The sequence below is a fragment of the Electrophorus electricus genome, chromosome 10 (assembly GCF_041902795.1).
Source record: "Electrophorus electricus isolate QZ-2024a chromosome 10, ASM4190279v1, whole genome shotgun sequence".
Lineage (NCBI taxonomy): Eukaryota > Metazoa > Chordata > Actinopteri > Gymnotiformes > Gymnotidae > Electrophorus > Electrophorus electricus.
The window spans coordinates 30,352,835-30,380,287 of NC_137506.1; the positions used below are offsets into that span (position 1 = coordinate 30,352,835).

At 40.1% G+C, this 27,453-nt stretch overlaps 1 protein-coding gene and 1 long non-coding RNA gene across 2 annotated transcripts; both read right to left on the reverse strand.

The window, feature by feature from the left end:
- Positions 1-242: 242 nt before the first annotated feature.
- LOC113574115 (uncharacterized) lies at positions 243-14,535 on the reverse strand. Its single transcript, XR_014125432.1, has 4 exons — positions 14,470-14,535; positions 4,120-4,212; positions 2,743-2,902; positions 243-2,648 (listed from the first exon to the last, which is right to left on the reverse strand). It is a non-coding gene; the product is annotated as an uncharacterized LOC113574115 (long non-coding RNA).
- A 1,599-nt stretch (positions 14,536-16,134) lies between these two features.
- foxa2 (forkhead box A2) lies at positions 16,135-18,542 on the reverse strand. Its single transcript, XM_027004853.3, has 2 exons — positions 18,282-18,542; positions 16,135-17,637 (listed from the first exon to the last, which is right to left on the reverse strand). Exons 1-2 carry the CDS (start codon positions 18,345-18,347, stop codon positions 16,474-16,476), a joined length of 1,230 nt encoding a protein of 409 aa, XP_026860654.1. The 5' UTR covers positions 18,348-18,542; the 3' UTR covers positions 16,135-16,473.
- Between the last annotated feature and the right edge of the window lie 8,911 nt (positions 18,543-27,453).

Genomic DNA, 27,453 nt, shown 5'->3' on the forward strand with positions numbered 1-27,453 from the left:
ATGAGATCAAACAGTTTTGCGTGCATTGATGCCTGGCAGCACAAGGCCAGGCCATCACCTGCTCCCACACGCTGCCCGCCGTACAAGCGCCCTCACATGGGGTGCACGTCCCATTTCACTCCTAACTGCACTTCATCAGTGCTGTTCCCTGTTTATTAAGTGTTTATTTTTATTGGGTGCTTTCCCAGTAGTGAGTAGTGGAGAAAGAACAAAGAGTATAAATTAGTGGGGATTTAGTTTTTTCCGGTGTTGCATAATTTATTACCATACACTTGCATTAGCAAACAGGTTAGTGGTGATGAAATGCTTAGGTTATACAGAGTATACAGTAGGTTATGTGTGCAATTCCAACTTGAGACAGGAAATCCTAGGTAGGTGTTTATAATGGTTTGGTAAATTAGATTTTATATGCAATTTAATAAAGGCATAATGACACAGCAATAATATATACAGAAAACATCAAAACATTCGTTTTTTGAGGGTTTTTTTCTTCATTTTATATATGTATTTATAAATGAGTGAGTATATTAAAGAATTTTGAAATGCCTTCTAACCGATTATGAGAGGATAGAGTTATGGATTCAGTGCTACATGGCCTCATCAGGACTGGGCACTGTGTTCAGAAACATGGTGATGCAAGATGAAGGAATGGCCTGAAGATTCACCACCTGAGCACGCATCTAGATAGGAAACATACTGTGAGCCCTATATAGTCTGACCAATTTTGGCTTTACCACTGCTTTGCAAATAAGGTTATTATTATTATTAATAATAATAATAATAATAATAATAATAATAATAATAATAACAATAATAATAATAATAAATGAGCCCTTCACTCCCCTTCCATGTAATTAGTGTTAATCAATTAGTTGGATATCTGGAAACAAGGAAGTGATATGGCATCCTGGTATAGAACTATCAGGCACAAATGTTTATTATACAAACTGGGTGAACTTATGTAAAGAACATAGTCAGTTTGTAGCTTACTCTTCACTCTGGTTTTGCCTCATTCTAGGTGTGGAGGCAGAGTTGGTCTTTTATGAGCACACTAGCTGTTTGCACATGGCACTTTTTGTGTGCCGCATCAGATCCAGCCATGGAGGCCCGCACTGCCCTGCCCCACGCTCACGTAGCCTATCTTTAGCACAGCTAGCACACTCTGCCTAGCCGTGCTGCTGTCCATAGTGGCCAGTGGTCTGTAGGGGGCGACACAGCGCTCAGATGACAAAGGACACAGATGTCTAGAGAGGGGCTGAATTAGCTGATCAAAACATCAAAACTCCAAGAATGGCTATTGTTCTCTAAACATTTCTCTGGTTATTTTTTCATGGCCAGCTAAATCTATAACTTTGCACACAGTATTTTCACTGTCAAGAGTTAAATAACATTTTTTTTCCCCCTGATCTGAAGTTCAAGCAATGTGTCATCAGAGTGACTTCCTGATTTTGCCTCCCATCCAGGACTCCTTGTTTGGACACTGAAGAAAGCTAACACAGGCTTATGTCCCTATCCGTGCTGAGTGCATACACAAGTGTGTACACACATATGCACAGTTATCTTAAATCTGTTGTTAAATTGAGAAACAAGGTTTTCTCTGTCTGACTCGCTTTGCCTTCCTCACATTAATTCTGTCTCTCTCCACAATTTAATTTTCCCTTGTGATTATGTGAAGTGTTGGCAGTGTAAAGGTTTTATCATGGTTCCGCTCATAATCAGACCTTGATTAGCTCCACTTGATTGCTGGCAATTAACTGCAAGGTGACCAGAGCACAAACACTTGTATCTGAATTGTAAAAGAGCCATACGCCTGACCTACAGCGCGCCGCTCAGCAAATTAAAAACTGAATGAAGTGTTTCTCTAACAGGGGACTTTCCTTTCCTTGGTTTTAAGAGTGGAGATGTATATATTGCACCTTTTGTTCTTGTTATCGCTTCTGCCATTTGTATGACGGGCAGAAAGTGTTTTTTGCCGATAGTGTCTCCATATCAGCTGATTACATTATCAACAGTTCCAGTTCCTGGTGCCAAGTTGCATTAGTAGCTGCAAGTGATATTGGAAAATGGTGAGGTTAAATGGTGTCTTAACACCTTCCCCTAGGACGTATACCATGATTAAGAATGATCAGGAATAGCTCATTAATTACACAGAGAAGCATGCAGCCTCGGCAAACTGATTTGCAGTTTGATGTGACATGATAACATGTTAATGCTGAAAATTCCCTGTGAGAAATAAGGCATTCTTATAATATTAGCTTTCATTATACAGAAAATACTATTTTTATTATGATTAAGATTAGGGATGTGGCTGACAAAGCTGGAATAGAGCTTAAAGCAGCTATGTTTGGTGAAATCTCAGCACAAACCAAGGGCAGTGGTTTCCATCTGTCATCGTGGTGAAGCGTGCGGTTGGGGCGATGCTGAGCAGAGGTGGGCAACAGGCAGCAGTGGGCTGCTGTGTTGGTGAGGGCGGCCGCTCCCGTAACTAGGCACGGCCGCCTGTGTTTGCGGTTGTCCCTGGCAGCGTATGCGCCTCCAACCCAACCACGGCACCTGTGTTTGCTCTAGCACTCAACCCCGCCCCCGCACCACCACCACCCCCCGCACCGCCAATCTCCTCCACGTAGGTCACATGGCCATCAGATACCCTGGGTACCATGGGGATACAAAAGCAGGAGCTTTTAGCACCGTTAATCATTAACGTCACACCTCCTTTTGTTCTCCCTGAAGCCACCCACCTACCCTTGGCCTAGCAGACACGAATGCTATCTCCGATCCGCACCCAGGTCAGACATGACCGGTGAGTCGTAGGTGATGGTGTTACGAGTGGCAAGCCTCAGCTTCACAAATGGGTGGAGGGGTTTAGGGATGCCCCTGGTGAACTTTGCTGATTGGTCCAGACCTGAAAGGAAATGTGTGTGTTTTTCACACACAGAAAGAAGTAAATTTATCCATGCTCATACAAACTGCTTCCCCTACACCCACACACCATGCCAGACCTAATGACAAAAATAGTGTTAATAACTTAATTAGGCTTTTCTGCCATGGTCATTTATGTAAATGTAAATTTTTCTCTGTTTATACGTATTGCATCCATGATACATGATGGAGAAAGATTATTCATTTCCAGTCTTGTTTTGGTTGTGCTGTGGTTAATTAAATATCAACAATAAGCTCTCACTTTACAAAGTGAAGGAGAATGTGAGCATTCATTGCTGTGTGTTTGAGTGGTGTGTGAAGTGTTCTCGTGCACACACATACACACGCGCTTACTCTATGAGAGCAAAACAGAAAATGAGGCCATGTTTTTCTAAAAGGGGTATTAAGTCAACAGAGCCTCAGTCTTGTACTAAAAATGTTTCTGCAACACCATTTGCCACACCCTGCCCAAACTTGCTGCTGGTGCCCCCTCCATTCAAAAAATACATCCACACATTTTGCACACACAGGTGCACACACACAGAGAAATACAAAATGTCGGTAGAAGGTGAACTTGCAGAAAAAAATATATCTGTTGGATGAAATTTTAGTTTATCAGCAATCAGTCAACAGCTGGTTGAAGAGAAAGTGTCACTGAGTAGCCAGTAAACTGAGAGCACATTGAAGGTGTATGCTAACATGCTAAATAAAGGCATCACTAAGTTTAACAATTTTAACAAATGAAACAACAACCTTCTGGCATTTTTATATAAAAGACTCATTCTACAGCAATATCCTTATGTTTTTTCTGCTTTAACATACTTGAAAATAAAATAGCCTATAACTTCCTGACTGGGTTTACACACTGTGTGTTTGTCTATTAACCCTGGACTCTGCCGATAAGAGCCTGGAAGGTGAGCTCACCACAAATCACTAGTTTAACCTGGCAGTAGGCAGCCTCTCCTCTCAAGCAACACCCACACATTTGTGCAGATGCATTAACACACTGAAAGTCCCTGTCAAGGAAATAAAAAGCGGATTAAAGGAAGGCATATATTCTGAGCCCCAGCCAACGGGGAAATAAATGGCCCCGCTCTATTGAGTGGGAGCAGGCCGTGCCGGCGGCGTGGCTCCGACCGAGATGCCTGTTTGCCAGGCACAGGTAGAAGATGGATGGCTGGTTAAACATTGCAGTCATACCTGGCCGGTGCCATGGGCCGGTCAATGAGGCCAAGCGAGGGGACATGGTGGAGCCGTCTCCTCCTCCCCTGGCTCTTATCTCCAGTGTCCTCGCTGAAGAGCAGTGACCAGGGAGAGCAGACCAGTCGATGAGACAGAGTTCTGGAGAGTCTGGTGAAGCCCTTTCTTTATTAGCTGTGAGGCTTTGTGTATATATATATATCATTCCTCCTCTGAGACCAAAACCTCATGCACACTTTGCTTGTGGTTAATATATGAAATATTTTTAAATGGTAGCTAGCAGATTTGGTACCCAGCTAACCGTTTTTGACATGTCAAATATCCTCTGTCCTCCACGTTATTAAGTACTAACATTATTAAGTACTGACCTGTTGGCATGTCTAACGTACTAACATCTTATAACTGTCATTCCGTTTGTTCACCCTATTCAAAGATCGGCTCCAGCTCCCTGTTTGAAATTTGCATAGGGAAACCACGTTCCCTATTAAAAGTGTCTCAGTTAGCTAGCCATTCACCTACACCTGTATTTCCATAATGGAGCTTAGCCTCCTCATAGACTGCTTATAAGTCTCTGTGACAGTAAGTGATTATTTCGTACATGTTGCTAAACAGGAGCTTCAGTTTTGAAATGTAGTCGGTGTTGGTTCATGCGTGCCGCTCCTGCCTTAAACAGTCAGTTCGCATTCTGCATTTGTTTTCACTTGCTGTTGTGTGGTAAGTTGTGAAATGCTGGACATGTGCCAAGTCACCAACATGTCCAGAAAAAGCATAAAAAACAAATCAATAAACACACATGTCAAAGACTGGTAATAATCCTTTATGCTTAAGTTGCAACCAAGAACATTAAGGTCATGATTTCCAGGATGACCATGTGCCAAATGAAGAAATTAGTTATGCATTTTACAAAGAACCAAGCAATTTACAAAATAATTTAAAAAAAACCTCCTGCATATAAATGTTCAAGAGCTTGAACCCCATTTAAGTTTTTAGTGTTTTTAGTTTTTGTGTGTTTTAAGTGTACTGTTTGCATGTTTTTAACGACATTACCAGTACATATCATTTCATTATTTCAGTGAGTTAAGAAATGGCTTCATAAAAGGAGGTTCCTATAGAGTTCTTGATGGAATGGATTTAACCACAGTTCTTTGCAGTGTGAAGTCCGTCCAACAATGCTGTGCTGATCATTTAAAGTACTGCAGTGGGGAAGTGCTTTGCATCAAAGCTATCGGGTTACAGGTTCAAATCCCTGCATGAAGCACCACTGAAACAAAATGAACCGAAATGGCGGAGACCTGCAGGCTCTTAAAGCCCCACCCTTCCACTGTGTAGCTTTGTAATTGCCCCCTTGAATAAGGCACTAATCCCCAAGAATGAAAGGAAGATATGACATGAAAGTCTTTAGTGCCACGGAGAATCGTTCTACTTCAGCAGTAGACACAATGCCATTGAGAGTTATTTACTTAAAGCTAAATAGACAGGCACAATCTAATATGCCAAAAAAATGTGATTTTTTTTAACAGATTTCTGACAACACAGCCTTCTATAAAGTATTTTATATGAAATCTGTAAGTACTTTATTTATAATCACACTCAGGTATTTTTTAATAGTGGCGGGGGTGCTCTTCCATCCTCTTTAATTTCATTGACTCTATTCAAATGGTTTATGAAATGGTCTCAACTCATTTGGTTTGCCCTCACACACTGCACTTAAGATGCATACTTAGATAATTAATCTCATAAAGAAATCATCTTATGGCATATGAATCAGTTACCTACAAATCATTTGAATAAACTCAGCATATTGAGATCTAGAGGGACAATAAGTGCTTATTTAATCAGTTGATTTTTATATGCTTAGGGCAGCCAGCTATATTGTATGCAAAGGCCTGTACAGCACTGAGTGTGTGTATTCGTGTGTGTTCTCAGAGCAGTATCTTTAACGGGTTCCGGTACTTGCTAATCACCCAGCCTTTGTGTGTTTCATCTTATATGACTTAGTCATTCTCTTTCATTTCTGCTCCACGTCATGTCTCAGCACTCATAAATTACACAGTGGTGGCAAGTTAAAGAAGTGTTGAAATGCCGTGAACAGAGCGTTACTTTAGCATCAGTGAAGCATACTGCAGGACCATCCCACACACGCACTCGTGTGTTTACACGCAGATGCACACACACATGGGCATGCACATACAGGTTAAAAGAGCGTAGCACGAAGAACACAAACTAACTCATATTGCTGCAGCTATTAAAATGCTCTACTGCAAAAAAGCTTTGTGTTGTATATCTCTCTCTCTTGCATTGTGCAGCATCATTCCAGGACCACAGATCTTGGTGAGCCTGGTGGCTTCTGTGAGATCTACTCACCCAAATGGCATTTTTACAATGATGTGTCATAGCCTGTCTCTTTGAAATATGATAGAGATATAATAGGACATTCTCTTACGCTTCTAACCAGCCCTCCCACTATAACGTAAACCCCTAACTCTAAACACACTTTGTTTTGGCCAATTCCTACGTTATTGTTCACATTACAGAGAGTGCTTGCTATGGATGCCCAGCTATGGCACATGGTGTGGCATGGAATTCATCTGACATGGTGGCGTAAAGTTCTTTTAAACTTGCACACCTTATTAAGAATCCTAGCTTCAAAACTGTGGCACAAAAGGAACAAGATTTCTTTTCTGGGTTTTTATCTCCCCTCATGGCATTTTCTGACTGTCTGATCCTTGACTTTTCCATTAGTAACTGCTTAACTGGTCTGATTCGAGGTGCAGCTGATTTAATGAGATGGCCATCACTACAGCACATGCGTCCAAAACAGGACACCGTCCTGCGCCATGACCACCGTCTTGACCTTGTTTGTTTTCTTGGACTGTCCTCCCTAAATGGCTGCACACGCAGAGGTGAAGCCCGGCCCTGGAGATACATGTGCGATATGATGCTTGCTCGTGGAATAACAAAATGGCGAAAAGCCACCTAAAAGCAGATCAATGGCTATACAGTATGCCGTACAATGGGAATTAAATGCATGGGGCAGCTGGGCTCTTATCTGAACGAAACCCTGCAACAAAGGAGCGCTAAGACTAAGAGGCTTGATGCATGGGAAAGCCATGGGCCAGCCATTGTGGCTGCCCTTCTGCTGAGCAAATAGTCCAAACTGTTCATTCCCGTCTCCCATTCTCTCGCCACCACATTGTTTGTGTCCTTGCATTTCATTCGGCGGGTAAGATTGCTCTCAGGCCCAGTGAGCAAACAGTCCAGAAAAGAGCCGGCTATCTTCTGCTGTTCCCAGGAGAACTAGCATTTTGATTTGGGCTCCAAGCTGTCAGAGGATTGGAGAGTTGATGTCAGGGTGCCTGAATTAATTGCTTTAAGCCATGGAGGGGCTGACTGCGTTTATCACCAACTGCTCAGTGAAATGTACGCTAGTAGCTATGTCCTCTCTTCTAGATGCTGGACATCTCCTTTCGCTAGACACCTTGTACTTGATACACTGTGTTTAATAAATAAATAAATATATATATATATATATATATATATATATATATATATATATATATATAGATAGATAGATAGATAGATAGATAGATAGATAGATAGATAGATAAATAGATTAGTAATTAAGACTTACATGGACTTAATTCTTATTAATTTGCTTTTACAACAGTTGTATTATGCAGCGTATTGGCTTACAGAAGCATGATTAAAAATGTTATATGTGCACGATAATTTGTTGTCTGACATGGAAAAGCACAAAACCTTCCGTCACTCATATGTTGCATATTGAATTCTGGTCCAGTTGTATTGCAGTTATTGGACTGGCTAGAAATTGTATTTAGACAACAGAATGGTGACCCTCCAATGTGTTATGTGGGAAAAGTAAAACATGTATTTTTGAACAAGGCCTTTACTCTGTATTTCTTCTTGGCACTACAATGACAGCAGTCATTTTAAAACTTAAACTTTTCGTACATCTGATGCAAACAAAATGCTTAAACATCTGTTTTACCATTGCTTTAACTACCAGTCAAGTTGGTATTTTAAAGGGATTTTATGCCACACCATCGAGGGCACTAAGTATTTGAAAAGCTTACCTTCTTGTAAATGTTCTTTTTATAAGCAATCCCTATTTCTTAGTCAATCTTTTCCCTGCTATAAATTATCTGAACGACTCCAAAGGATTCGTCACATTGGACTCGTGTCTAATAGTGTTTGGTTTTGCATGGAAAGATGACTATGCCCATGATTTGCATTGGAGAAATAGAGGAACAGTCTCTGGGAAGAGTGACTTTAATAGGGGGTTGATCCTCTTAAGCTCCAGAAGTACAGTTATGGTAACGGTTGGTAAAACTTTGAAGCTTTGAAAAAAGATGAGCCTTGTTTTGCTCCTCCTCTAGGAAAAATGGAATTTTTTTCACTATTTGGTTTTTATATCCATTATGTCCATCTTCATTTTTTGTGATTGCCTTTGAATGTTGTTTTAATTTGTACAGCCGAGTCTCTGAGGAGTGATATAATTATGTGTTCCATACAAACATCACAGCTTTTTTTATGTGGCTCTAAGGCCTTGTTATTTCTTTCTCTAATTGATTCCGTTATTGTCATCTCCAAGTCTCGGCTGGGCTTCGCTCTTTTGCAAATTGCAAAATAAAGGGATGCGATCGCCGCTAATAAATCTGCTGTCTTGACAATAGTAACACGACTTAATCTGACAGAAAATTTAATTAGCCTGGCTACTCTATCACTGTCAGTGGTAAGCAGACATGGGCTAAATTGTCTGTGTCAGGGGAGCACTAACATGTAGTACAAGTAATCTGTTCAGATATGCTAAAAGCACCTCTGGGCTTTTAAACAGTGCCTTATTCGAGCATTAATATCAGTGTGATGAATGATGTCTGCCTTTATATTGTGTTAAAATGAGGATTCACATAATTCTGGGTGAAGGTTGAAGAATTATATAGTAGACTGTGATAGGAAAGCTTCATTACAATAACATGCAATTTTAAGTGCCATCAAACTCAGTACAGTCTGTGTATATACAATCAGGAATTAACAGCCTTTGAAAGAATATTGAATAGATTTTCAACAGAGCATCATTTGCATCTGACATAGAGCTTCATTTGTTGCAACTTTGTATCTACATACAAGGAAAAAAATGCATGGAATAATATTACAGAATGTAACTCTGGTGTGCAGAAATGCTTTAGACTTGATTATTTTTTGTCATGCATGCCTGCCCAGTTCTTCCTTGAAGAAAAGGGTTCCCATGAATATTGCATGAATACAGTATGTCTGCAGTCCTCTCAACTACAAGCCCTTTGGTGTCATAGAAACTGCTGGAATCACCTCTGTGACACACCCGTCTCACGTACAATAAATTGGACATGCTCTGTCTCAGGATAACCCATCGCCTCTGCCATTTCTGCATTGGGAACACATGCAGGACAAAATTTGATTTGCTTTTGTTATTCTGAGAATCACTCTGGGGCATCTGGGCTTGTTTGCCTTTAGCGGGAAATGGAGATTGGTTTGGAAGTCTGAATGAATTGCTGGCGCCTGTGTTTATTGCTTTCATTAAGATTTAATGAGTTGAGTGTCCTTCCCAGTGACTTATATTTAACTGCAGCCTTTAACCAGAGGAAATGTTGGATGAGAGTGAGTAGCGTTGGCATCCATACCATGCACATACGTATGTGAATGTCCACACAGGGGGGAGTGGGTAAACATGAGCTAGCCTATGTGGCCATGCTGAATAGTGCAGTCTGTTTTATTGTATCTATATGCACTCTTTTGGAAAAGTACAAATAATATGCACACTGGAAAAGATAAAAGGAGATTCTTGTATTTTCTATTTGAACATAGGTTTATTTTAGACAACAAATCTGAAGGTTCGTCATGTGTAAAGGTCTGGCCAGACCTGATTTGGAGAGACCTGTCTGAGAGGAGGCCCGGGACAAGAATTTCACACCCTCCTGTTAGAGCAGTGTGAACGCTCTCCCGACTATGGTCACATGCCTGCTCAACTTCCGCTGCCATCCATCTGGATTTCTACAGCCTATACTAGAGCCTCAGCAGGACAACACTCAAATAAATTGAGTTGTGGAAATGGAGGACGTGCAAAGATGATGGGAACGTTAAAAGCAAACGATGTAGAGGCCAGCCCTTACGATCACTTGCTTAAAGGTTCATTGCAAAAGTTCATTGCAACTTTCAATCATCATGCATCATTGCAGCATACACTGTGGGGCACTGCTTGGGTGAATAGAAATGTATTGTATGAATCCGACCTGTGGGGCATGCTGCATTTCCCATCACCTAAACACATATCTGACTCCACCCACACATGCACGTATTCTATATGCTCGTGCCTTGCATGACGAAGAGGGGAAGGTTACTGCTGCTGATTTTTCATCCTTAAACGAACACGTTCGGCTGAATCTGCAGGGGCTCTAAACGTGCCGCGCGGCTGCGATGCGCCCTCACCCTCCGAAGTGGGACTGGGTGATTATGGACAGTGTGAATGTTTCGAGATTCATGTAGTGCAATAGCTTGCTAATTGTCCAGGTTTGTAAAATCTAAATACATATGCTCCATTTCAGATGTTTGAGGTCACCTGCTATGCAACATTTAGTTAATCTGGTGATAACAGATTAACAGTTTTTCAAGGGAGACATATTTACCAGCTTTCTTTCCTCTGCAATATTATTTGAATTACACTGCTCAGTATGGTTCCCTAATGGTGCTCTGCACAGAAATGCAAGAATATTGTTCTGTACAGAATTTTTTGAATCTAGAGACACATGAATATTGCAGCCTAATTTAAACTGAAGTGCTGTTGACTGTACTCTGCCCATCAAATGTCTGAGGACACTTTGCTTTTTATTCATACTATCTGAAAAATACTAGATTTACACAAAATTATATATATATAATTTGTGTAAATCTAGTATTTTATATATATATATATATATATATATATATATATATATATGTGTGTGTGTGTGTGTGTGTGTGTGTGTGTGTGTGTGTGTGTGTGTGTGTGTGTGTGCTAAAACAGTTTTACTAATACTTTGGACATATTTTTCAACAGTCATGTTAATCATTGTCTTCCTGGATATGGTTTTGCCTAAATTATGATCGGAATATATTTTGAGGATCACTGAGAAATTGAGAAATGTGTAGAAAACTTAATATGAAGAAATTAGAATGGTTAAATACTATACCAGTTACTGTCACAAATCTTCCTCAAAATAAAACGAGATAGTCTTCAATATTTTAAGTGGTATACCAACATAAAAACATGCTCATTTATTTATTGCAATTTTGAAAGCAAGAGAAAAAAACAGTCGTCCCCAAACTTTTGACTGGCAGTGTGTTTTAACAGCTTAGTCGAATTGATCCATGATCTTTATCTCTGAGGAATACCACTGAACTACTTTCTCATGTCCCGATTAGATGGTTGTCGGCGCGTGCGTGCGTAGATGAGCACGCACGTGTGCATGTGTGCTAAACAAGTTTTATGTTCGTGTGCTGCATCAGTCGCTTACACGTTTTAGATATAAGTCTTTAAATTTGATATTTTTGTATAATACTCAAACCCTTTTCCATCATTGGGACATTCCTAATGCATTTCATTTATCAGGCTCTAATCCCGTAAATGTGGTTCAGTATCGCGAATAGGCCTACAAAACCGCTCTTATTTTTTCTTGGATGCTGACTATATAATAGTAAAATATAAGAATGAGGTATCAAGGTGCCGGTTTATAGTGCTGTAATGTATGTGCTTTCCAAAGTTACTGATACTACCGACGAATGTTTGACACATTGAGAAATATACCACAGCTGAGACATCCGTTAGTCAGAAAGACACATTTGATAAATTAAATCGTATTGTAAAAAACTGGACGACCATTTAAACACGGCATAAGCTTAAGCATTTGTTTGAAACTGATTTTCATATTCCTGTGCCGTAGAAAATACATTGCCCAATGAATAAAATCACAAAGAAAATAAGTAATAGAACGTATTAAAATGAATAAACCTAAGCCTGCATTTAAATATATTTAAATTCCTTATGCCAGTGGTAGGTTTTACTGTTTATTAGGCTGTCACACAAGACCCACATAAATGTAGTAAACGTAAACGCAGTGTAGGCCCATATTTCGATATGGTTTCGCACATGCATATTTTGTTGTCACGACATTCTGTACGTATATAAAAAAATCCTTTTAGCCCGTTTCACCCCCTGTTAAGTCCTTCTGATGCAAGTGATACTGACATCTCAGATTATTTTCCTTTTATTCTTTCTTTGTCTAGTTTTTGTCGCGAATCTGCCTTTCGAACTCGCACTGAATGTGTGTTCTTTTAATATACTGTGGGATAGCAGCTTCGCTTGCTGCGCTTTGGGATTAAAAGTATTTCGTCTCAGAGAGAAGTTAAGTCGGCATAGTGTGGACAGCCCTATCCCGGCAAAGGGCTAAAAGCAGAATTACAGCTTGTAAGATCGGTGTCCGCCATCTCCCTGGAGACGGTTCTACTTGGGTGTTCCAGCTTTAGTGGAGCAAAATGCGTGCTACTGATTGGCCTATAAAGGCCATGTAGGTTATGTAAGACCCCCAAATTTCGTTATATCGTAGATCGTTTTTTATATTGCCCTTGTTTACATCTCTAACCACAAACTGTTTGATAATTGTAGGGTTTGAAAGCTCACCAGGGTGCAAAACTAGCATAGGCTATATTTATGCTAAAGAAATACAGGATTTAAGTCCAACAGGCATACGTAGACGCAGTTTATCAGTGAAATCAGTAAAACGTCAATTGTGCAAACAACTAGGAAAGGCAAATGTGATTTAAAATGTGTGGAATGCTGCCACCAATTCCTCCGATCTCGGTACATCAAAATTTAAGTAATGCAGTAACTGTGAATGTAATTGGTGATTTGGCTATTGGCTATTTGCAGTCTTTTATTTGCTCAAACATTATGCTCAAATGGTAAAGTTCAAAAGAAATTATATTTATTTACTACTACGGAAAAATAATACAAGTCGTTTTTTTCATCTTTCTTAAATATGTATTAATCTGGAATCTTATTATGCACTAAAATCAGTATTTAGATTCCATGTATCTTATCGCCGTCTTTACGTTTTTAGTTCCAGCTTTTTATATATTCACTTTAATAATGACACCTTAAAGACTTTAAGGTGACCGCATCGGACACAAGGTTTATTGACAGTTTTAATAATAATAATAATAATAATAATAATAATAATAATAATAATAATAATAATAATAATGTCGATGATTATTATTATTATTAGTAATAGTAGTAGTAATAGTCATATAGTAACAGTAGTATCTCTGAATATATAATTAATATAATTAGAATTTCTCAATATAGAATTAATAAAACTAGAGTGGTTTAAATGTCGGAGGGCCTCTCAGTATGACTCTTAATCATAATGAGATTAATGGATTGTAACAGATTTTATATGTAATATACAAAATCTGTAAAATACAAAACTCGTATTATTGTTGCTGTCGTCGTAATACAACTATTACTACAATAATAATAATAATAATAATAATAATAATAATAATGTTATATTTGTTATTATTACCAAAAATAAATATTAATAGGCATTAAACCGTATAGGCACATTATATAATTATGCCATAGCCCGTAAATGTTCTGTTTTGCCTTTATATCGATTGTCTGTTAAATACATGCCTATACCAACTGCGTGACCTAGTCTAAATGCGAGATAGTCACATAGCGAGCATTAGATGTGCGTTCGCTGACAATCCCATAGACGTCTTTCATTATCACTATTTTATTTATTGTGCGTAACCTGTGCTTGTCCGCGTAGTATATTATTCTGCTGCCGTCAGCATTAATTTTGTGTGAAGGACCAACCCTACTTTAAGCTATGAGTTAGCCTGTAAAACGCGAATTTTTCATTTACATTGTTTATCTTCGAGTTTTCAAAAGCATCTGCCAAGTGGAAAAACAACTCAACCATTTCCAAGTACCTTAACTCTAGAAATTTGTTATGAATGGTCTAGGAAGTTCTGGGCAGGATTCCCCAGTATGAATGACATCAATCAGCTGGCATCGGCGTCTGTCAGTTGCCTAAAAGACTTGAGGACAGCTATGGTAGTGTTAAAGCTCACGTCTCAAGTAGTCGCGGTTGAATCATCACACCATATTGTCATGAATTCAAGGGTGTGCAACCTTTCGCGTTCCCTGTAAAATGCAGACACTCGAGTCTAAATTCCAGCATGCCGACAAAAGTCCTAAACGAGAGCAATGAATTTATCGAAATCGTATATGAGAACGTGAAATGTTCCTACCTGTAACCTACTGGAAAGGACTCAGTGCGCAGTTGGAGTTGACTCGCCCGCTGCCTTCTGCAAAGTGCTAGAGGCATCACAGCATTTATTTGAGCTCAAACTCTGTCACTGTTGACTTTAGCACAAAGCAAAGATTTCACTGCCCCGCTAGTTTAAAAAAATGATTATTTTACAGAGATATCGATCGGTGCGCTATAAAAATTCAGCCTAGCATTATGTCTAAAATGAGGGGAACAAAATTTAATATCTGTGTAAATTTACCTAGAAGTAACGTGCTTTCATTCACAGTTTACAATCTTGCAATTTTGTCTTCCATGCACACGTACTATATATGTATTAATAGCATATTTTCATTGTTTACCAGTTTTTGTTTGTTCGCAGATCACGAGTGTTTGAAATAGGCTTGCCCAGCGCGCACACTGCTGCTCTAAACATAAAGAGCCTAGAAACGGCCTCTGTCCGTAATTCAACTTGGAGAGGCCACGCGTTGTGAGCACATGTAACTGATTACGATGTAACTTTTTTGTTCCCTGGTAGTCGCATTTTACTAACATGCGGTATGATTTACAAACTGCGGACGGCTTTTGGGTCGATTACTTGAGTATTTTATCTGTTGTAAGGAGAGGTGTGTTCGAATATAACACACTGTGCAGACGCATACGGGTTGCCGTTGTCAATCAGGCTTACGCTTCTCTCCGCAAAGACAAAGTATTTAACAGGGAGCAGGCCTTTTTTATTGGCTTCCAGAAACCTGTTGCGCGACCAGCGCGCCCTAGAAAAGAATTCATACGGATGGCGAAATGACAAACTTGTAGATTGGAAATTTTGATTTAAAACTACCTGATTGATTCATCTGATCAATTTTGTGTCGGTGATAATCATGAAATCATAACATGAATTACTAAATATATTATAATTTATTTTTACTAAGTATTTTATTTTTTGATTTTTTAACGTAAAATATAATAATAATGTTATTATTGTTGTTATTATTATTATTATTATTGTGGTTGTTATAATTTTTTTTATTTGTTGTTGTTGATATTGTTAATGATGATGGTGATCATGGGTATCCTTTGACGTTTTCATAATCATACCATATTTGTTCACATCGTTTTCATTAGTCTCCTCATTTTGAAAGTAAGGAAATGTTATTATTTTGGGAATTATAATTTTAACGTAATTCTGTGTATGTTTCATATGAAGCACAGCACGTGCGTTTCAATTTAAATTCCAGTTACACTGCGGCGTTAGTCATCAGAATAACCATACTGAATCCTTGCCTAATTTCACGCACAGTACCAGTGAAAGCTGTTTAAACTATGTGGGCCTGTTTATTGGGGAAGTGGCTAATTGGTTCTGGGGTGGGGGGGAAGCCAAGAGAGAGGTCTGCACCGCCTTATTCACTGTCTACGTGTTTGGGTTGAAAATAAAATGACATTCTTAATAAACCTTAGTTTTTATATTAATGCCATTTTTATTTTCATAACTATGCTTTGTCCATAATAAGTCAGATTATATCTGTTTAAATCATGATATGAAGAGAACATTGAAAAGACCGGCATACACTCAAATTGCGATTAATAATTTGTTGGGTCGTTGTTGAGGAGAAAGAAGCCTACCACTAAAAACATGAATGAATGAATAACAACCAAATTCACGGTGGTCAGTAAAAATTCAGATAACACTTTAATATAGATTCTGTTCTTGTCATCAGCTACAAGAATACACATTTACAAGCCATAAATAAGGATTTCACAAATGACTGAAGAACTGTCGTCCCTCTCATTCATTAAAGATTCCCCGTACTCAGGCGTTATTTGGTCCATTTCAAAGTCGCTTGTAGAGCTGTTCACATTCGTTTCTTCACAACATTTGTCTTTACAAAATAATTACTAATAAACTTGAACACTAAATTAACGAGAAACGTCAAAAATCCAGAATACATATGCACAGACTGTACTTTTTACAAATCTACAAACGTGTGAGAAGGTCCAGCAGACTTTAGGAGGAGTTCATGATTGGCCTCGAGTACACACCTTGATAATATGATGTGTCCGCTGCCAATGGCGACGAATCAAAGCCCGCTTTGCCCGCCATTGACCCCATGGATAGTGCGCCGGCCATCGGAGAACCGTAACCATAATGCATCACTTGTTCATATGTCTTTAGGTCCATTTTGTGGTGCTGTTGTTCTGATGACATGAGGTTGTTGATAGAGAACGGGTGGTTAAAAGAATAATGATGCTCTGCTTTCAAATGCGCCTCGTGCGCGAGGACAGAGTGGTGCTGCGCCATGAGATGCTGTTGCGAAGTCGGCGAGGCTGCATGTTCTGGGCTCAGACCCTGATTCGACTTCATGTCGGACAATGACCTTTTGTGGTCGTTGGTGGACGCGTTGGAATGCGGGGATTCGTTGCCATTGCAGCTCTCGGAACTACTGTTTGATCCGCCCTCTGATGACTTCCGTCCGGACTCCTTGCTTAGTTGTTTCTCGCATTTGAAGCGCTTTTGCCTCCTCAGATAGCAACCGTTTTCAAACATGTTGCCTGAGTCGGGATGGAGGGTCCAAAACGAGCCTTTTCCAGGCTTGTCTGGGGAGCGAGGCACTTTCACGAAACAGTCATTAAAGGACAGCGAGTGGCGAATTGAGTTCTGCCAACGCTGCTGGTTCTGACGGTAGAAAGGGAAAAGGTCCATTATCCACTGATAAATTTCGCTTAGTGTTAGCATCTTGTTTGGCGACTGTTGAATGGCCATTGTAATCAGCGAAATGTAGGAGTACGGTGGCTTAGCGTGCGTGTAGCTCCTTCGATACGTCTTGGGGTCCCTCGATCTGTTAATGTTAGACTGACCATACATCGGGCTCATAGCGTTCATGTTGGTATATGAGGTCAAGGCGTTCATTGAGGGCGGTTGCGCCGCCATAGGACTCATGTTGGGGCTGAGGGCTGCGCTCATGCCCGTCATTCCCGTGCCCATGCCGGCCATCGCCCCCGTACCCGGGGACATGCCAGTCATTGACGGGCTCATCCCCGTGTTGACATAGGACATGTTCATGGTGTTAGCCGTCATGTTTGCCGTGGTGCTCATTCCAGACATGGTCATATATGTGTTCATGGAGTTCATTCCCAGTCCAGTGTTCATGTTGCCAACTGAGGTATAACACTAAAAAAGAGAGAAAATAGTTTCATTTTTGTGACCAAAAAAACCACACACACACACACACACACACACACACAAACACACGCACACACAAAGAGCTATCAGAGGAGATATGGGAACTCAAATGAAACATTGCATTCGATCACCTTTGGAAACAAAGGTGTATTAAATTATTTGATTTGATCTTAAAATGCGTAAAAACGTTCCCATTGTTGTCCGATCGAATGAGAATAAGACTTATTTCAGGGAATCATAAAAAAAAACAATTTGGGAAAATTAGTACATTTGCCTGTAAGCCTCTGTAAATCACCGCGTCTACGCTACTAGACAAGAAATGGGAACTAAGCATATTTTAACATAATTAAGCAAAACGTCCTTTTCGCTTTGTGCTAAAATAATAATTAGTATTGCGGTATTTAGTCATATATACATAAGAGTCGACAATAGGAAGGAAGTTGGTATAACATGTCGAGCACAACTTTGTTAGGATAGTGCGGGGCGTCGAGATGGGGGAGGATTTGGAGGCGCCTCAAGTCAATATTTGATCTCAAAGTTAATATTATCTCTGGGCTAATATTGAGTTGTATAAAACGGAATCGGCTTTTGACGAGAAAAAAAATATATATATATGTATTTAGGGGACCCACCTCAGGCTCTCCGTAGTAGCTCCAGTCTGCGTGTTCGTGTCCTTCCATTTTGACAGCACCGAGCATCCTGGAGATTTCCTCTATTTTTCAAATCGTTTTCCCACACAAGAGCGTCCTCTGGCAGGCGGCGACGCCGGTGGTTGTTTGGAACCACAGGATACTCGTGTCGTAGTTGTGCTCTCCTGTCAAGGGCTGGCGCATGTGTGTGTGTGTGTGTGTGTGAGCCAGCCGTGCCCACGGACGCTGAGAGGCGTCTGCTGATGACTGGAGTTCAAATGACGCCTGCTCCTGCCTGTTAACGCTATGATATAGCGCTGTGCGCCCGGCGAGCCTCCAATCCCTTCTTCACTTGGCCCTATTTGAATAATCTGCTCACACCTAGGCGTGAGACTTCTCGATTTGCCCCCCTATTGTACACCTGCACTGCTTGAAAAGAGCAGCCTCCATTTGAAAAGATTCATTATAACCTAATCTTATTGTATTCCAGCAGGATAAAGGGGCGAAGAATTGTAAAGGGGTGTTTTATCATGCACAGCCTTTCTAGATCAATTTTGACGATTCACGTCACCTACTAAAGGACGTCTTCCTTGAACAATTTATCAAACTTTCATGTTTGGACATAATTTACTTGAAATCAGAATAAATTCATATGCTTTTCGTAGTCACTGAACCATTTTTATGGTTAAATACACCGCTTTTCTTGACCGCTTATTTGAACTCATTCCTTTCAAATACATGTGATAGGTTTGAGTTATCTCATGTAGTGTTTGTCACATTTTACATAGACAAAGTTTGAAAAACGTTTCTATAACTTAAAATCAAAAGCCTACTTGCTTTTATATCGAAAAAGCCTAATTCATTCAAAATAGCATTACCAAAATATATGCAGCGTGAAAGAAGTTGCCATGATCTGTATGATATTTCCTGCTGGTTTTACGTTTGTTTGTGTGTGTGCTGATGTATGTAACTACTAGCAGGTCATAGTTTGCTAATGTAAGAGCTCACTCTTAGCACACGGGTCATCAGTGTTGATTCTGTAGAGCTCAGTGACCAGATTTGATTGCCTTCACTAAACAAAGTAGCCTAACATTTATCCAATGTGTTTGACTATCCACGAAAGAGGCGAATCACGCAGGCGAATGCTGATACGGTTTGGTACGCAGGAGAAAGTGTGAAGATCCTTGAGTCCAGGTAATTAAAATTTTCATATAGCATACTTAAACTTAAGTGTAGCAAATATATGCAGAAGAATTTTACGTCAGGTTTGCCCACCGGCAAGGGTGAGCTGATGAACTGATATTTGACCAAAATGAAAATGGCAGATTTATTTATTTGTTTGTTTGTTTATAAAAATGTTCACATTTTAAAACTGGTCTTAAGAGGTAGGCCCGTCTTGCATTGCTGGTACTTTGTACAGAGATGCCTTAGCGTTTGAGGGCGCCCCCTTTTGGCCTCAGAATTTACTTACCTGTTCATTACTTAAAATGTGATTTTGCTAATTTGCATGTTGGTCAAAACAGTGTATAGATGTTTCTGTGTATGTGCTTATGTCTTTCGAGACTGTGTATGCTCCATACAAAGATATTTTAGAATGTTTATTCCCTAGTTTATCCATAACTCAACCACGAGGCATTAACATTAATGCCTAGGTGTTTGGCACGTGCCTGTCCAGCAGTGTTATCGTTTAGTATCTGTTTGATTACGTATTTGCGCAGCACAGGCACACAAATGTCAATATAATCTGGGGAGTTTATTTGGACCTGTGTGTAATGTGTAAACGGCGTTAAGGTGACGCAAAAAAACGCTGTGACTGCGCGCAGGTTCTGTTAATTTGAGAGAAATGCTTGACATTTTTTGTAACATTTTTAAAACTAATGACGAAAACTAATAACATTATTATTACTCTTCTATCGACGCGCGGCTTTTTCGTTTGCTTTTCCTCTTGATAAGCATACCGCAGTTTGGAAGTCGTAATAAATACGGGCTAGTAGCGTTTTTATTATTGCCGATGTCATGCTCCTTTGAATAAAGCTGACGTTAATATTCCCAAAGTGCACGTTTTCTTTAATCAGTTTTCATGGAAATGCACGCATCCAGTTAAAAAGTCTAAACACTGTCCCAAACCCTCAACGTGCGAATTCTCATGGCATTACTCGTTAGCCTACCCTTGACCGCAGTAAAATCGATTAAACGGGTTTCAGTTTTCGCTGTTTCAGAATTGCTGCTCAGATCTGCACGCAGTGTCATTTACACGATTGCTTACTTAATAGGTAATAAATTAATACACCCGTTTCAGTGGTTAAAGTTCGGATTTTTTATTTATTTATTTTTGGTCATGGGGATAAAATGGAGACAAAAAGTGAAAGTGCCTTATTGATGCTAAATTACATTTAACATAAATTGTATTTATGATAAAATTGTATTTGATAAATGATTAAGAACTTTTATACACAACGAAATCTTTTTCAATTTAAATGATATCTGTTGTAATTATAAATTTAACAATCTAGAAAATTTCCATTATTTCTTAATTGCACTAAGGAGACGTCCATCTCTTTGACATTGGTATGATATAATTATTTCAAAGGCCATGATGGAATTGACCAACTTACATAGGCTATTAAGTATTCCTAAGGGACTAAGGTAGAGCTTCACCACATAGCAATGCTGGTTTAACATTGACATTACATTTCCTACAGTCAAATCTGTATTATCATTATCACGATTTGAAACCTTTTGAGACATGTTTCATGCACTGAATTTTTTGAGTGTTAAGAGACTTCACTTTAATGTCGCACAACTACCTTATTATACATTGTCGCTGTTTTCTGGTGAGCAGGTGTGCAGCATCAAGGACTTTTGGGATATTTTGCTTTAAGTTAATCATTCATGAGTGAGTACAGATTCTGAGCATACTTGGTAGCGAAGGTCACTTTTTTGTATTTGGTCAAAATGACCTGTCTTGGAGCAAACAGAAGGTGCTAGGGTATCGGCTTATACTTTGCACCTAATTTACTCTGGGCCCTGGGCAGCATATGGTTGCTTCTTCAAGCCTTCAAACCCAGTTCCCTCAAAAAGACTATTGGAACATTCATTGTAAATCCTCACATTTATGTTCATATTTAGGGTATATGTGGATTTTTTTGTTGTTTGTGCTCTTAGAATAACCACTGAGCATCCATCATGTGTTTGAATGCTTTCTGTGTGTTGCAATGTGCCAGCATTGTGGGTGGTGTCTAGGTGATCCTGCCCAAACTCATACATTAGGCCCTGTATTCTAAGCAAATATTGCCTCGGCATCTCTAAACACTGACCTGCATTCTCCCCATTGTAGACAGGAATTCATGTTGAAGATCGCAGAAGGGTCAAGCTATTTTTAAGCTCCTGAAACGTTTAGCACGTCCTCTCGTGGGAGGTCTGGAAGAAGTGCTCTTTGTTGTACTCACATTTTTGAATGCAACTTTATCGTAAGTCATATTGAGATACAGACAGGTTCAGATTCAAAGTGAGATACAGACAGGTTCAGGTCTCCTGTGGTTCAGAAACAGCACAGGAAATCTCACTGCTCAGATTATATGAGCATTGCAGTTTTTAACAGGCACTCCATTAAAAGGTTCAGTGATGCATTGTAACAGCACAGTTCATTTTTGTTTGCTAGTTCTGACCCATGAACCCGTAAACATCAACTGGAAAGATGAGAAATGCTTTACCAAGTTGTTACTCTCATTTTGGAGAACTTCGACATGAAAATATTCAGCTCCCACTCACTGCTTTCATTTAATACCTGTGACGCAGTGAATTATCTAGCACAGGTTCACTGCTTTTCTGCCTGACCCGTTAAATTGCCTCGAACCATTGGGTGAAGTCTTGCCCAGAGCATCTCTTTGGGACTTTAGGCTGCCTGTGAAAGCTAGGTGGGAGGTACAATTCAAGCACCCCCGCGCCTCCCCACCTCCCGGCTATTTGCAGGAATGTGTTACTTAGACTCCTCACTTTCAAAGTAAGCTTTTCTAAATGCAAAAAATTGAGCAAGCTTTTTAAAGCCCTGTGTAAGGTTGCTTTAATCAGTGCTTTTACCGCTCTGGTTCCCTGACATAGTAACTAAGGGCCAATAGTTTAAGCATGTGATTTGTCAAAATAAAATTAATAACTGGACCATCTTTTTTTCTCCTAGAGGAATGGAGGAGTGTTTGCTGTGCAGGACCTGTGGTGACTGTAAACATTCCAGAGCGGGTCATGAGTCGGGCCCGACTATTATCTGCCACAGCTGTGACAACGGCTGTTGGCTGCAGGTTTGTGGCTGGCCAAAGCGTGTTTACCTGGAAATGAATCTCAAAAGTAGTGTGACGGGGAATGCACACATCCCTCGCCGGAGGGAGGGAGGAGCAAAAAGAAAACCTAGGGCGGCCATTGAGGTGTCATTCACAGGCAGAGGGGAGGTACGTAAGACATTGCACAGGGGCCCATTGGGTCTGGGTGTAAACACTGGCGTAAATGGGCTAAGAATTTCCTCAAATACGCACCTTTTTGATATTGAGAAGAATTTACTGGGGAATGCCCTACGTTAGGGTTCCATGTGGTCTGTATCCAGGGGCGGCCTCAATACACTGCTCTTGTCATGCAAAAAAGACTACAGCATAGTCATGCATACCTCAAACAAGGTGCCAATCCACATCCAGTCAACATGGCAAAGGTGGAAAATCAAACGGCTCTTAATTTGAGCTTGAATGACCCAAACGGATAGAAGTTATAAACAAGCAACCGAAAGCCAGACAAGAGAACACGGCTAAGCCCTTGGGTGAAGTCTTGAGATGCTTGATCTTTTAATTGAAAAGATTAATGCATTATAATGCTCCACCATGCTCGACAAACTATTAGTGGTTAGGCACAAAATGGTTTGGATTACATCCGTTATTTTAATCTGTCCATGTTAATGTACACTGCAGCAAAAGTGTAATATCATATAACCCTCCATTGTTATTCATCAGTGAGGGAAAGGCAAAGTCAACACACGTTTTAATTACAAAACCGAAAGCAATTAAATGTGAGGGCAAGCGTCAGTATGCTAATTAAACTGCACGCTCCCGTGGGAAGAGGCGTTCTTAAATATTACCGCCATCAATCCCCTATCCTGAAGCAGGAGCTGCCATCATTCACACTCGGCTGACACATTTTCACTCCTCAGCTGACACCTCAAAAGTAAACGTGACTCTGGCTGAAATTAATTCATTAGGGAAAGTCATTTAACTGGTGGTGACAGAAGTTAAACCTGAAGTTAACAGAAGGTTAGAATTGCTTCTCTCACTTCTCTTTCTTTGTCTAGAGGGTGAGGACAAAATGAAAGAAACCACAAATGAAAATTATTTGTATTACAAGAAAATTAAATCAGAGATTTAAAAACATTTTGTACTCATGGGTTAATAAATACAGGTGTTCTAATCACACAGTCCATCCATCCACAACATTGTTGTCATTCTTCTAGTTGGCCATTTTTGAGGCATCTTCATGAAAAATCATGATAAAGTTGATTCACCAAATCACAGTGTTCCCCTTTAAATGCTCTTGACCTATATTTCAAGATCACATGGCCATTTGATTGCAAAATATTCAGGCTGCAGTATCTCCACATCCACTGGAAAAACAAGCAAGTGGCTAGAACTCAATGTCCCAATGAGCAAGTCATTCATATTTTTCCCTCACACATAGTGAAAAGTGATAAAAACATATAACTGTGCAAAAAGTTGCAATGTATTATTTGGAAGTAGGCATTATTAATGCAATATGAATTATATGAAAGCGAGTTATATTAGTCTCCTTGAGAACATTCAAATGAAGCTTTTCTACAATAACGTGAAGAATTAATTAAGACCCAGAAGCAGATCCTGCAGATTTCACTGCTACATACATGTTATTATCATCTAGTACTGCATGTGTTAGCCATAATGTCTGCAGATGAAGCTGACATCCATGAGTAAAGGAAAACCTTTTTCCTTCAAATTTCCTTTTTAAGTTATTCAAGTTAATGCAATTTAAACTGATTTTCAAATGTTTCATATTTGCCATAAATCTAATTTTGAAAACTCATCACACTGTAATAAATTGAATTCAAATAAAAAATGAATAAATATTTTTACCTGAATAACTCCCATGCTTGCCATGTGACCATGGTTCAGCCAAGATGTTGCACAGCTAACGTTTCCATTTCAGTGACTTTTCTGTGGGAACCTTTTCTGTCCTGTTACTTTTCTCCTTAACATTATGCACCATTATGTTTCAGCTCTGAAAGACGTTTTTAAAATTCAATATTTTTACATCCCTGTTTCTAAAACTATATAAATCAGCTAACTGGTTTTGAAAGAGATCATATTGGTGGCCACATTAAATATGTTAGTGACAAATACAAGTGTCACAGACGTGACAGCACATGTGTATAATGGGCCATGGGATGCATTGTCAAAAAGTCAGCAACACCAGATAGATAAGGAAGTACTTTATTGCGAAAATAGAACTATATCTGCCAAAGTGTTTTTTTAAGGTAGGACAGCCAGATAAACAGGATGGGTACTAAACACTAAAGAATAACAAGTTTGAAAATGCTTGGTATTCAGTCAGTGTTCAACAAGTATTGCTCATCAAAATTTTTACAAAGCTTCATTCTGTCCTATCTTTCATAAGACGATTTTAATCACATCCCCAACAAGGAATGAATGGCTCTCCAGGAAGTGAAACATCGTGATGGAGCTTGTGGCAACACCATGGTGACCATGTTTAATGTGGTCTTTCTTGAAAAATGGTGCAGTATACTATCAGAAGCTTGCATAACTTAGCTCTTCGTTGCTGTTTATTCACGTATCATTTCCTGACATTTCACTGAACAGGTGCATCTGAGACTGGACATTAAAAAAATCAACTCAAAAATCACAACAAGCTTTATTTTCTATACATTCTATCTATAATGTATAGAAATCTATAAGAACAATTGTTTGGCCTTTTTAACTAGTCCAGACATTCAGAAGCCCTTGATGACCTCAGTTCTCCGTCAGTGAAAAGGCATTTCACTGTTCCCATTTTCCATTGTTCCTGCGGCTGCTCTTTGGCTGCCTTATCTAGATTCCGAGTCTGATGGGGCACTGGCGAGTTTCGGATTACTGCGGCCACCAACGCGGCTGCAGGCCTGAGCCCACATCAGCCAGGCTTGCAAGCTGCCCATCTGCCATTAGCTTCCACATCAACAAGCTCCTCAAAAAAAACAAAAAAAAAAACACCTCCTGATTCCATTTTGATTAGCCAGTGTGCTTATTGGAGTGCTCTTGCACTGGTTTAGAGTTGTAGGAGGTTGTTGTTATCTATTAACCTGTTTAAGCAGACTTTTTACATTTTTCCTATACATTTTTTTGCACCACGTTCTGAGACTGAAACTTGGTCTATAGACGTTTGATTGGCATTTCCTTCGTGCCGCGAGTAGGCTTCCATCCATGTGGAGGTGGCCAGTTTGTTACACTTACTGAAAAGCACTGGGAGGGGAAGTAAGACAACCTGGATCTTTGTGTTCCCCTCCGGCCGGCGACTCCCAGAGCTCCCCCAGAGCTCCCCCAGCCGGTCAGCATGTCTCATCAGAGCCCAGCCTGTGTTTGCTTACCCGTGAAAACCCTTGGCAGGGGAGCCCATGAATCCAGGCTGAGTTTTACAAGCTCCGACGGCTAACAAGCTATCCCGCTAACAAGCAGGCTCTGGTGACGCAGCCACTCGGCAGATTAGCACTTCATCAGCCTCCTGCAGCTAAGGACAAATACAGCCTTCCCACCCATAAAACACAATGGCACGGCTGGTGATAAACAGCTGCCCGGCAGGGGGGCAGCTCCCCATCACTACACTTCCTGGCCCTTCCCACTCCTCTAAGATCCACAGCTGCTGGAGCCACGCAGGCGCGCTCCACAGCCCCAGGCCTCAATTGCCGAGTCGTGTGTGTTTCAGGTGAGCAAATATTGCCACTTGTTTGAGAGTTCAGTGCCTGCCCCCTTCTGAGGTTGCGTATTGCAGCCACTCGCAGGAAGTGGGCGTGAGGTTGCGGGAACTCCTCTCCACCCAGCTGGAGTGGTGCAAGCAGGCCAGCCACAGCGGGTCCTGAGCAGCAGACTCTTTGTTCACACATCAGGATTCTCTTCCTCCATTTTCCTCTTCCTCTTCCTCCCCCCATAGAGAAGATCAATGAACTCTTCATAGGAATCATAATTAAACCACTAAATTAATCCATGGGAAGTTTTTTTTTTATTTAATTCACTCTTGAATTATTTTAATTCACCCTTGTCAGCTACTTGACCTTTTTGGAACACTATTGTCTGCTATATACATAAATAGGGGTGTCAACAGGGCATCGGGGCATTTAACTCTCACCTGGGCCTTAATGTGGAGAAAACAATTGAAGAACAAATTGACCATGTGTTCCAGATGATTGTACATAAGATAAATGATGGATCCTAACACCCAAACTGTTTACTTCATTGAAAGTGTAGGGCTTAAGCAACACTTTTACTAGAAAGCATACTGCGAAAGTGATCACAACGGCTGTTAATGGCAAATTGGTGGACTGTGCACCTGTTTTGTTGCCACAGATTCCGTCAAGGGTCTTTATCCCCTTGAAATAAAACTGATTCTGTCTAGCTAAGGGGCAGTGAGGAGGACATTTGCACTAAAATCATTGTAGTTTTTTCTCCTATGAAAGGAAATATCAGGGTGTAAAATGATAGTAAAATTAAAAAAAATGTGTGTGTGTGTGTGTGTTTGTGTGTGTGTGTGTATATATATATCAAGTAAAAGAAACAAATAAACTAACTAAATAAACTAAATAAATAAATAAATACACCATTTTGAGTTCACATCCCTACCATGTAGAGTGTCTGAGGCACCCAGCACCCAGAGTGTGAAACTGTCTGTAGAGCCTTCAAAGGCACTGCTTGGCTATCTAGTGGGGATTCTCCGTGAAATAGATCCAGCACTACTGCAAACAGTGCACCCATCTCCCATCACTTCACTCCCTCTACTCATTTGCTTTTTGTCTGTTTGCATGTTGGTTGCTTTGTTTGCCATAATTTCTATCGGTAGAGACTCACTCAGGGCTACGTCTCACCTCAGCTGACTGTAGATTGCAACTGGATCTGTACATCCCCATATC